Source organism: Periophthalmus magnuspinnatus, chromosome 6 (genome assembly GCF_009829125.3).
Source record: "Periophthalmus magnuspinnatus isolate fPerMag1 chromosome 6, fPerMag1.2.pri, whole genome shotgun sequence".
Classification (NCBI taxonomy): domain Eukaryota; kingdom Metazoa; phylum Chordata; class Actinopteri; order Gobiiformes; family Gobiidae; genus Periophthalmus; species Periophthalmus magnuspinnatus.
In genome coordinates, this window is record NC_047131.1 from 22,020,288 (window position 1) to 22,033,494 (window position 13,207).

At 37.7% G+C, this 13,207-nt stretch overlaps 1 protein-coding gene across 1 annotated transcript; it reads left to right on the plus strand.

Moving 5' to 3' along the window:
- The first annotated feature begins 252 nt into the window (after positions 1-252).
- LOC117372352 (uncharacterized) lies at positions 253-1,426 on the plus strand. Its single transcript, XM_033968146.2, has one exon. The coding sequence runs from the start codon at positions 289-291 to the stop codon at positions 1,282-1,284; it is 996 nt and encodes a 331-aa protein (XP_033824037.1). The 5' UTR covers positions 253-288; the 3' UTR covers positions 1,285-1,426.
- The last annotated feature ends 11,781 nt before the right edge of the window (positions 1,427-13,207 follow it).

The following is a 13,207-nucleotide window of genomic DNA, read 5'->3' on the forward strand; positions in this document are numbered from 1 at the left end:
GTTCAGCGTTCATCAGGATTGTGTTAAAATATATCCCCCTTTAGACAAATTCTATAATATCTTTAAAACAATTGTTACATGTCAAACTATTCTTGTGACTACATCATGTGAGACTATATTGGTAATGATATTTTGCAAGTCTTTAAGGGCAAGGAGAAGTGAAACAGTGTTGTTGACTAATCTTCCTTCTCGATGAATACCCACTTCCCCAAAAAAGTCTCAGGTTTTTTTACTCAGTCTACAAATAGTAAACCATGCAACAACACTTCTTCTAAGACAAAACCTACCATGGCTTATCTTATCATCTTGGTTATTTTACCTGCTTTTTTGGACATCTCTGCCGCAAAAAGAGAGACTTGCGAATTACAGGCTGCCATTGGGATACGGATAACCATCTGTCCATTTGTCTACGAAAAACTTACCAACACTGAAAAACTGGTATGGCTGCACAATGGCACTGTTATTTACCAACAGGACAAAGGTAAAGTGTCTGTGGGCAAACCAGAAGACATCACATCCAGTGGATCTCTGGTGTTGACCAACCCAAAATTCACAAGTGCAGGAAAATACCAAGCTGAAGTCTACAACATGACTGGTGCTCAGATGAAATCATGGAGTAGTTTTCTATGTGTGATGGAAAAAGTACCCAAGCCTACAGTGAGTTATAGCTGTGACAAGAAATCTGTTATCTTCAGTTGTAACACAGGCAAAGCTCAAGATGTGCGCTATTCCTGGACAATGGATGAGAAGATGTTAACAGGAGAGACAAGATCGACTCTTACAATATCTTTGAGCAAACTTAAATCTGTGAACAGTTTTACCTGTACTGTGTTCAACCAGGTCAGCAATGAGATAAGTGACAATGTAAATCCTGTCTGTGCAAGTAAATCACCTTCAACACAAAATCTGATGTGTTTTCAACAAAAAACTGTCATGGCGGTGCTAGCAGGAGCAGCAGGTATCGTCATAATTTTGGTCATCGTTATCATTGCGTTATGTTTCTGCCGGCGACAAAACAAAACGCCCAAGCGTAAGGAGAAAGAGGAGCCCAGAATGCTGTCTTTAACCAGGAGAGAGCCAGAAGCGGATTATGAAACGATGCATGCGCCGCAGACTTCTCAAGAACCAAGTCCAAAGGCTTCTCCAAAAGCAGAGCACAGCAAAACCATAAATGAAGTCGAAGCAGTAGGTGATTCTCTGCAGCTAGCTGTGCCAAAACAAGGACATGACCCCTCCCCTGTGCCCAAACCAAGGACCAAGAGACCCAACACACCAGACATCTGAAAGATACATAGAAACTGGGTCCTCCCTATGTTCCCTGGAAACATAGGTACTTTTTGATGGTGGAGCAATCTATGTAGTTTATATCTCAAATGGATTATGGCAAGTGTTAGAACAGGTAGAATGGTTAAGTTAAGGATGGGTATGGGTTGGGTTTAGGAACAAAATGGTATATAAAAGTAGTGTGGCTGTGCAAACTTACATGCAGTAACTTTTTAGTTGCACACAACCACACATTCACTGTGCGATTTTAAAATGTGATGTGACATGTTTGAAAGTTTGTCTTTTGTTGTATATACTCGAATGTTGTTTGGTGAAGTTTCTGCAAACTGCAAATGTAATTTCCAGAGAAAACTTTCTGTGAAATGAGACTAATTGACAAGCCAGTCAATATAGCCTTATAGTTTGAGAATGTTGCTTTTTGTGCTAAAATATTTAGTGATAAAAGCGTATAGCCCAATCTTGAGTTGAGTGTATTATGTTTGATGTATTAAAAAGATCAAAATCATGTTTCACTGTAAAAATTTAACCTGTGATGTGACTTTGTACATATTAAATTTGTACAGAATTTTTTATCTTCTTGAGATGATCATGAACATTATAAACAGCACCATATGTATGTCACATTCCAAGTCAGGATACATGTCAGCATTCCTGTGCTAAAATGTGCATGCTTGCAAGAACTTTAAATGGGGAGAATGAATGGAGGACTAGATTAGCCAAGACAAATATCCATTATCTGTTATGGTGAGTGGTAAATCCACACATGAAAGTGTTTGCAGTTCAGGCTAATACTGTGTGACAGCCACATAATGGGGTCCCCCTGAATGCCATCGACTAAAACTTACAAACCAATGTCATCTTTTGTGTGCACTGTTCTCCTACACCACTCAGATCTGCTCTGGCCGACAGAGATTTAAAGAGAAGCTGCTCTCAGCTGCAGCTGGGACAATGCTATTCTTGTCCTCTCTCCAAACGCAGGGTCTTGGCTGGCAACATGCCACATCACATCCTCAGAGCCTTAGACAGAGACAGAGGGTTTGAGGTCCAATGTACAACAGCAAACACATACACAGCGTTAGGAACACAGAAACATCGCCTGACTGCCTTCAAAGTGGAGTGCAAATAGTTGAGAAATCTGTTTAATAAGTTCCCTTTGGAGCCTTAATAATTTAGGCTTTTGATGATAAAGAACGGACAATTAGTTATGGAAACCACAGTTTTTTCAGTTTATGTCGGACATGAAATGCCAAATACAAGGAAATGTAAATGACTTTTTCATCTGATTTGTTTAAACCGCAGACATGTTAATTGCTTGTTTAAGCTTTTGTTCTTTGGTGGACTTTGGCGCCACTGTGAGAAATAATTTAAGTATATTTTTTGTGTATGGATAAATAAAATGTTTTGGAAAAGCTTTTATCAAAGGGCTGATGAAGTGGATCTCAATTGGAAGTGATGCTTCCCCATCTGACAGATGGCAAAAGCAACAATAAATTGTCAACTTATTATGTTAAAATATGCTTAGTATAGAATAGGAAATTTAAGAAGTTGAGGTAAAAATGTAGACTGTGGTTGAATTATGAATGTATATTTCATATTCAGATTGAGGGAAAAATACAAAAGCCACGTTTGAGGAGCAAAATCCTAATCATGGAGACAAATATTTTCCATAACAAAACATCTTAATACTAAAAGACACTATACTTTTTAAAATATTCAACATTTGTTACACAGATATTTAAGTGTCAACAAAAGTACATCATCCCAATATAATATCCTGGCCCATCAGGTTAAGCATCTCAGTCCTTATCTCATTTTGGCACATTGACAAATAGGGATGAGTCTAAACAAACATTCTTGCTGAATCAGCTGTAGACACAAAGAGCAGATAAACTTTGGTCAACAAACCCAAAAACCTGCAGAAGGTCTATCATTTGACTACACACTCACCTGCATAATGATACTGCTTGAGTGTGCCAAATTCCCCATGTATGGTCTTACACCTGTTAGAAATCAGATGGGTGAATTCCACTTCACACTGTAATAAGCATCTTGTGTGCACCACTTCAAACATGCCTGTAATATTTTTGTGTATAACTGACACAACAGACAACACACCAAATTACAACTTGGTTTAAGATTTTACACAATTAGAGCTTTGGCTTTCAAATGTAGGACAAATAGCAATAATAACTCCTTTTGAAGAAGAGCCATAGAAGATAATGGGTAATATCTGAAGCTTTTGTTTGGCCCTATCTGTGTTTAGGAGCCTTTAAGCCAGTTTGCAGGGATAAGGGAGACTGAACAATGCCTCAAGATATGGAGGGTGTTAAGGAGATTGGTTTTGCATTGACTTGGTCTCTATCTGACCGAGCATTAAAAGTACAGTAGATAACGTTTTTGTTGAAGGGCATTAAACCTTTTATTATCATGAAGGCAAGGAACGTTTATCTGTATAGCACAATTCGTACCCAAGGTAATTCAAAGTGCTTTACAGAATAAGAGACATTCAAATCACAATACAAACAAAGCAAAACATAAATAATCCCAAATAATCATCATAAAATTAACATTAAATGAGAAAAGTGAAGAATAAAAAACATGACACTGCAGCCACCTTCATCTTTTATCACTAAAATAGATGAAAAACTGTGATGAGAAGGTTATTACTGTAATGGCTGCAAAGTGACAGTGTGACTTTAAATGGGACAATTTCAATACAATAATAGCAACAAGGATGATTTTTAATACCTTCAGGTATATTTTTAGCCTTGTGTGCAGTCAGAAGAGTCTAAAAATAAAACAGCCTAGTCAGTGACAAGAAAGGAAAGGACACTGTTATAAAAAATAATATCAGAAGTTGAAGTAGGTGAAGTATAAAGAAGAACTTGTGGTAGAAGAAGTAACAGAACATTTTAAGTGCTGGTGCCTATCTGGTGTAAGGTATTTTGGTGTGTGAGACATGGCTAAGAAGTCATTAGTTCTAGGGTTGTGCAATTAATGAATTGAGATCCAGCTGTTTCAAATCATCAATGAAATGCTTTTTGGAGAGTTTTTTTTAATAGAGAGGTCTACAGCCAAACCTCTGTCAGCAAAAGTATGTTATCTGGACTAGAGTTGAGACTTTGGAGAAGTAAAATGTACACTTTCTGTATGAATTGTACAGTTTCTGTTCATGAAATTAAGACTGAAAGACATATTTACTTGTTTTAATTACAAACAAATATGAATTAAATAAAAAAAATTATAATTACTAAATATGCTTTCTCAGCCAGCAATATAAAAATAAAATGCATTTAAATGATTATTTTACTCATTGATGACAGTATAAAACAAAAGAGTAGTGGAATTATTGCCAAAACTGCAGCTGTGATACTGTGGCTTTCTAATTGGGATCTCTGTCTGTCAAGTTTTCAGGTCTGATTTATCAAAGTAATGCGTGCTCCTTATGTCGACTGGCACACAATCATGGTCATGCTGAGTTCACCATATGGAGTGCTAAAAATGAAACACAAAATCCAAAATCCTCCCGTTGAGCACTTTATACCTGATTCCCCGTTCACCAAGATGTTCTCGCTTCAATGAGAACAATGGGGCAATTCAATAACTGCATGCATTTGTGGTTGTTTTGGAATGAAAATAGGAATATTCACATCATTTGTAAAACATGGAAACAACAACCACAGCAACACATATGGATTTCCCTGAAGACACACATAAAAAGCAAACAATATATACAGTAAATGACCAAATTCTAAAGTTTATCACCCTAACAAAATAATTTACTCTGTTGAATTCAATTTGCTGACTCAATAAAAAAGTTGATCATTATTACCGAACAGTTTACTCGGCGGTCAAGCTTCAATGAGCTTGCTATAGTTGTTATATTATTACACGAAAATCTAATTTTCCTCAAATTTTCACTAACAATATTAGCTCAGTAGCTGTACTGTCTTGCTTTCTTTCTTGATGAGGAGACTCCTAACTCACCCATCTCTCCCTGAATACCTCTCTCTCTGTCTCTCTCTGCTGAATAAGACCTAATAAAGCACGCTGTTGAAGAATAATAAATCTCTCCAGAACAGCAGCCAGTCTAGCCCCTGCATTCTTCCAGGAGATAGCATCAGTGTAATGTCTCACCGCTACAAGCTGTTATTTAGCCCTGAGAAATGGCTGTGATTCAGAGTGACTGATGAGACTTAACCCCGTCAAATACAGCCTGTGGACCAGAGCATAATGAGACATCCATCACCTCCACAGGCTCTATGAGCACTGTCCAACACACAGATTTATGCTCTGTCACGGGCTGTGTTCTGCCGACTCACAATGATGATGTAAAGAGATTGATAAGCTACAGTACAGTGTCCGTGAAGCAGCCTTAAGGCCAGTGCCATTTATTGAACAGCTCTCAAGTCAATAACTCTGTTGGAGGGCACGCCACCTGCTTGTCTCCATGAAGAAGTGACACAATCGCAATTTAATAATCTGATAACGGACTTTTATACGCACACCTGCACCTATTTTTTATGTTTTATATGGACTTATATACTTATTTGTTTTGTTTTTTTCTGTTTGTATTGTATTTTGAACAGGGCACCCATGAAAAAGAGACCTCAAGTGCTCTCATTGGGTTCCCCTGTAGAAATAAAGATAAATAAAAGAAACATATTTATCTTCATGGAGACAAAAAGGGGGTGCTCCAGGCAGCATTGTGTTTCTGAGCAATAAACACACACTAGATTGATACTACGGCTACACAACTTAGGATAAATGCTGAATTTTTAATAATAGGATTCAAAGTTTATATTTTAAACCGAGAAGAGTTGAAAAAACTACAATATTAAACTACAACATTAGCAGATTTTATGCGTAAGTCAGGATATTTCTTGTTTGTGGAGGAAATGATGGTGCTTAAAAGACTGCAGACTTTGCGTTTTACTAATTGCATCCATTTCTAATTGCGATGAATCTTGCCATACAACATAAAATGGTAAAGCGTGGGTTGCAGTACCTAATTAACTCCATGGAGGCAGGAAAGTTTAATGCCATATTGTGAAACATTCCAAGCTAACCCAACTTTAACCATGTGCAGAGCTATCACTGTTGCCATTTATAACTGAAGTTTACTTAGAATGACCATACTACACTTCCCTAGTTTGAATTCTTGAGAAACAATGAGGCGTGGAAATAAACATGACATCATTGTTAAAATTCCTCATGACCGGTACATCAGCTTTTCCACTGCGCACATTCAGCCTGTCATCCCATCTCCTCACACGCAGTCTTATTGGGCCCTATGTTGTCTGCACTATCACACCACTCCCCTGTAACTGCTTTAAAACAAGCGGTGTAAAACAGTGGAGAACAAAGACCGCTTTCTGCAGAGAGCTTTAAAATCCCCTGTGACGTGGGTACAGCGTGTATAACATCTCCTACAAGCTCATATGATTGGAGTGTTAAGCTGTTAAAAATAATTAGCTTTTACCCCCCTCTCACCTGATACTGCATGCACAGAAGTCGGCCCATATGCCCTGCCCCAAAGCAGTCTGGCCTTTTTGATATGCTGACATGGTGCAACATTTTCCAGGCCACTTATCTGTCTCCTTTTAACTATTTCCACAACAAAAGTGCTGGTCATATAATCGCCGGCATTTGTTTAATAGCTAGTGGCGGGTTTTTATAGCTGCTTGCTCTATTTGCAATGATAACTTTCGGTGCTGAAATAATGACTACAAAATATGCAGTAGATGAATGAGTATAAGGGGAATTATATCTGGTACCTGATAAAGACAGGTTAAGTGAACATTTCCAGTGAATGTATTACAGCTAATGGTGATGTATGCAAGTCTAGCAAACATCAAAAAACAGTATTCTAGAGTTATTTATACAGGATTCAGAAATGGTTTTGGAGTACCACCAATTCTAAACCTACTCTCTTAGTACTAGAGGAGAACCTTTTGTTATTTTTCCAGTTCTATGATTAGATTTGAGGCTTTAGAGGGTTGAATAAATAACTTCTATGACTCATTATAGATACAAACTAACTACTATTTATTGCAGTTTTTTCAATTCATATTGTTCACTGGGAATTCTACTTTAAGGTTATTATGTCAGTGGCAAAAAATGTTTTTAATATTATCATGTATCATCTAGATTTTCTTTAGCAATATATCATACTTCAAAATGTGTTATCGTGACAGGCTTAACACATACCACAGTTTGAGAAACAAGATTAAGATTATTACAATTATACTAATTGAGGTTTGGCTTAACTGAAAGAGCAGAGCATTTATTCCTGAACCAGAAGATCTTTTAGTTTGAGTCCAGTGCCTTGGTAGAGGTCTGAACTTGCTGTGTGAGTCCAGTAGTTGATTTGTATATTGATCTTTAGCCTCCTAGCATGATTGGATCTCAATTTAACTATATATTTAATGATTTCCTACGGAGTTCACACATGAACATCAATGCATGTTAAATGCTATATCACTTCTTATCCCATCTTATCGTCTACCTTATATATACTTCCTGGGTAATTCAATATAGTCATTTTTCAAGACTTTTGAGAAAATCAAAAAAGAAACTTCCATGAACATGTCTTATGTGGTTGGTGTTTTTATCATGTTAAAAAAAAAAAAAAATCGGATTGGCTGAAAACGATAATAACAGCCTACAGATGCAGCAGGGTCTGGAGAGTTGAATGAGACAGAAAACTCTATTGTTATAGTTATAGTTATACTATGAGGCTATCTGTTCATTTCTTTCTTGTTAGGTTAGTTTCAGAACAAACAATAAGCCAAAATTGAAGAAAGCTTTGAATAGATGCTGTCTTGGCACATTGTACTACAGTAAACCCATGGGGCCCAACACTTCTACTTGCATCACGCCTGTCTCTAACAAGCTTCACATTTGCAGCTGTTAATGTGAACGCTTCATGTTTGAACCACAAGAGCAAAAAAAACAACTACCTAATTCAGTCAAAGCCTGTAAAAGTCAAAACTGAGATTACTTCCTTCAAAGTGCTGGCAGAGTGGTTGACAGTGGAGCGTGTAATTCCCCACAGTTGACATGCCAAACGTGCAGAGTCCGGCTGGTTATGGGAGACATGAGTGTAATGGTGTGAGGTTGGCATGGATTTAGAGCCAGATATGTTCCGACAAAAGATGAAACTGATACCTTTTGGAACCAGAACTTGTATAGCTTTGTATGTGCAACAGTTATGAGTGAAATATTTAGGATTTAACTTTTTACTACAACAAAGCCCTTTTGAACTAATGGACAGCTGAAGGGCAAGCAGTGTAGAACAGAATATGAACTAGAGCAATGCAACAATATATTGGACAACTGATGTGATAGACCACAATAATCAGTCAAAACGTTCAAAATTACTTCTTTTCGCAAACATTATTGAAAATGTTTATTTTGATATTTATACTAGCCTATCACAAATAGCTTTACTGATAACGTCTCTAACAACACTGAGAACCCAGAACTAACCCAGAGAAAAGGGATAACATTAAAATGAAGTTACAGCAATGATACTATATATATTTTAAGCTAATTGTTCCAGTACCTTGTCATGGACGATTCAATGTGTTAACAACTTGGTTATTGGATTCATGACAATTTACTGTCATCTAGTGGTCACCATGGAGAATGCAGTCAAAAGAAATATGGTGATATATTGGGTAAAGCTTATACAAAGATGATCCTAAAATAGAAACAATGCTCTAGATAAGAAGATATGAAATGTTTTATAGGAGGTGAGAGGGAAAAGGTTAAATACAATGGGCTCACACTAACAACTGGCTTAAGAGAGTAGAGTAACGTAAAGGAGACGAAGAAGGTGCCCAGGCACCAGAAACACATCTGACAACAAATTCCACAAGGCTTTTCACATTTAAAAACAAGAACAAAAAAGCAGCTATGTTGTGTGTGGCATTTGTGCAGCTATTTATGCTGTATCATTTCACACATATAAATTAAGGGTACCTAATATAAATTAGGGTACTGTTTTCAAACCAGGGGTACAGTGAAGAAATAAAAAATAGATATAACTTATACTAATTACACAATAATTATTTGTGCTTGTTTAAATACAACATTTTAAAATAGATTATAGGCCTTAGCTTTGATCATGTTTAAATCCAGGAGGTATCCTAAGCAGATGCCCGATCCACCTCAGCTGACTTTTCTCGACGTGTAGGAGCAGCAGCTCTACTCTGAGCTCCTCCTGTGTGACCGAGCTCCTCACCCTATCTCTAAGGGAGCGACCAGCCACCCTGCGGAGGAAACCCATTTCGGCCACTTGTATCCGCGATCTTGTCCTTTCGGTCATTACCCAGAGCTCACAACCATAGGTGAGGGTAGGAACGTAGATTGACCGGTAAATCAAGAGGTTTGCCTTTCGACTCACCTCTTTCTTTACCAGAACAGACTGATACATCGACTGCATCACTGCAGATGTTGCACCAATCCGCCTGTCAATCTCACGCTCCATCCTTCTCTCACTCGTGAACAAGATCCCGAGATACTTGAACTCCTCCACTTGAGGCAAGGACTCACCAAGCCACCTTTTTCCGTTCGAGAACCATGGCCTCAGATTTGGAGGAGCTGATTCTCATCCCAGCCGCTTCACACTCAGCTACAAACCGCTCCAGTGCCTGTTGCAGGTCCTTGCTCAATGAAGCCATCAGGACAACATCATCTGCACACAGCAGTGATGAGATCCTGTGGTTCCCAAACCGGCCCCCCTCTGGCCCCTGGCTGTACCTAGAAATTCTGTCCATAAATATAAGGAACAGACCCGGTGACAGAGCCCAACATGCATGTGTGAAAAAATCGGCTTCATTAAATTACATTGCACGTATAATACAATGAAGACAGTAGTTGTAGGATGTGGACTATTACCTGTCTTGTAGGATATCAATTCTCACCTCTATATCTCCATCTTGTGGTCGGATCTGAAAATGCAGTGAACGTGCATTACATTGATTAGCTTAGCATAAATTAGGAACGAAAAACGCAATCTGACAACACAGGCTTATTTCTGGAAGGTTAAACATTTGCATAGTTGCGTTTTGTCCACGACGAAGACAATGAAAGAAAAGAAAATCACACTGCAAGCGCATTTACTACGTGAACAACATTTTCTCAATTTTTGGACTAATCTCAAATTATACCTTCCATTTCAGTTCACTTCATAATTAGAGGAAGCAACACAATGTACTTTATTATTCTTTCATTGTACCAACACAGAGATCTTACCAGTAGAGTTATGTTGTCAATCTTTCGATTCTCTTGAAAACTGACTCCAGTCCTGTCCAGACACCTCCACTCCTCTGTGTAATTTCAGGTTTGAAGCTCCAGAGGCCGCTGTTTGTCCACATGTGGTGAAAAATTGTTGTCATTTGTGTATTTTATCATTATGGTCATCATTATGCGCAGGACAGGACATGCAGTTGTATGTCTGGCTACCTTCATATCAGTGTGAGGGACTGATGTGGAGGAAAAGCATCAAAAGGACTCTCTAGTCTCCTTAGTCATCATAATTATTGCCTAATTCAAATCAAATGCAATGCAATATCAGTGTTACTTATTCTGTGTCTATGTAATCCCTCTGTCATCCAGGTCTGATCCATAGTAAAAGTCCAAATTAACCGTGATACTTGAGTCATTTGGGTTACCTGCTTTCATTCAGAGGATGACTACCGTTTAGTCTAGTGAGTGTTGTTGTGTCCTTTGGCAAGACATTATTCACAATCACAGTGGTTCTCAGTTAGAAGAGCACTTGGCGTTGTTGTAGATACCCATAAAGGAACATCAAAATAATTAAAATAAATTGGAATATGCTAACTTTAAATCTAAAATTTTGTTTGTGGATCTTTCACCCACTTTTTTGTTGTCTCTTTTCAACTCTTTCAGTTTTGACAAGAAGTGAATAAACTATGTGCGGATGCATTGTTTGAAGTGTTTTCAGATGATGATTGCAGGAGTGCCTGGGTTTGCTCAGAGCAGACTGTCTTCATGGTAAACATCCATCACCGGTGTCTTTTATGAGTCTCCTCCTCTGCAGCTTTTCTCTCATTACTTTCGTGTGCTTTTGCTGACTTTTCTGCACTTTCTGGCACAGCGCTGCATCTGTGTCCTGGAAAACTGCTCGTGAGCCCAGTTATTGTCATACGTTAAATCTCTCTGCCATCCTTAGATTAGATTTTAGTAACTCAGGCATGCTTTTGGCGACAAGTCAAACCAGTTTACGCACCAAAATATCTGTTTTCACTTAACATAAAACGCAATGAACCCTGCGGACGTGACTTGAACACATATGCTGTTTTATTTTAACTGTACCTGTGTACTCTAATTGCTTATAATGCCTTGAGAACGGTACTTTCCAATACTTTAAGGAACCTTTAGGCCGCTTACATCATTCTTCAGATTTGACATAACACTTTGATAACTCATGGGGTAATTGACAGCTGTTTCCAGACCTTTGAGATATGGTGAGAAATAGATTATAGAAGATTTTTGCCCTGTTTATATGTCTGTTAAGTGGAACTGAGCTCCAGAGACGCATGTAGTGGAAATGCAACCTGCCCTGGCCAAGTGAATCCACATGGACCAGGGTTTGGAAAGAACCAGCGCCCTGCCCGCTCTGACCTTTCACCTTTTTATTATCCAATTGGCCTCGCTGTATGTGCGGGAAAGCTCTGCAGTGGTGATAATAGACTGCAGGATAAACATGATCCAGTCTGTAAAAACATGTGACAATCTTCTTAAGCTGGCATTCATATTTGATATTGATATATATGATATTTACATCATAAACCACCTCAGATTTCACTGCAGTGGGTTTGTATTGTATTATAAAAACAGCAGCAGTGCGTAATAGCTACTGCATAACATAGAAGACAATACCAGTGTACTGGAGCCTGGATACATTCGCACTCAGTAACTAACTGGGCATTGATGTTTCTTTTTGCTGTCCTCTATGTTATTGATTTGTACAGTGGTTATAATTGAGATGTATTGTAGTGTTTTATTTTGTTTGCACGTCAGTTTTGCAAACATTATACAATAAAGAGTGATCAGGCGCTTGTTTGTATTATTTATTATTCTTAAAGCATTAGTACAGTAACATGAAATACAGTAAGAGTGATTAGTGTAATAGCACCAGGTTGGATCATTCATACTTTTCCACAGGATACATATATATCATTTATAAAGACATCTTTGGATAAAGCATGGCAAACAAACACTCACTAAAATGCCCATTCAATTTAGGACTCTTTACATTTCAAGTATCAATATTAAAAAATACACATATATGTATCATAAGTTATAATCCTTAACTGTTATCTGAAACAAAACAGGATTATATTTTCTACAAAAAAATGATGGCACATAGTGCATCAAGTATTACATTTCTGATACAGATATCATGGCACATTGACCATCATTAAACTCAGGAGAGCCAAATGATTTCTAGCTGCTCATTGACTTTCATTTACAGTCAGCCAATCACGGATCAACAGTAAGCTGCGTTCTCTCATAAGGAAAAGTTCAATTAAAAAATCTGAATCTTACTTTGGTTAAAGCTTTATATTTACAAACAGTATATTAGGATGAAAAGGCAAAAAGCAGCTAGTTTTTCTTTTTTGTTTTTTTTCGCTGTTATTTTTAAAAAGAAACATGCTACATTAAATATAACACTAAGCGAAACCCTGTCCATTAGAAGCAAGCAGCCTCCAAAATTCAGTGTTTTAAATAGAGGTAATTCCAGTTATTTGCAACCACCAATTAATTGCAGCAGTACCATGAGGCGGATAAAACCATGTCTCTTTGCAATCGTCTTGGTAGTAATCTATATACACAGTGAGAATAAACATGGTCCAACATTAATATATTAGAATTGGTATTATTATCAGGT

Excerpts from the sequence above, each read along its gene's own strand:
- LOC117372352 (XM_033968146.2), top strand. The coding sequence starts at position 289 with ATGGCTTATCTTATCATCTTGGTTATTTTACCTGCTTTTTTGGACATC.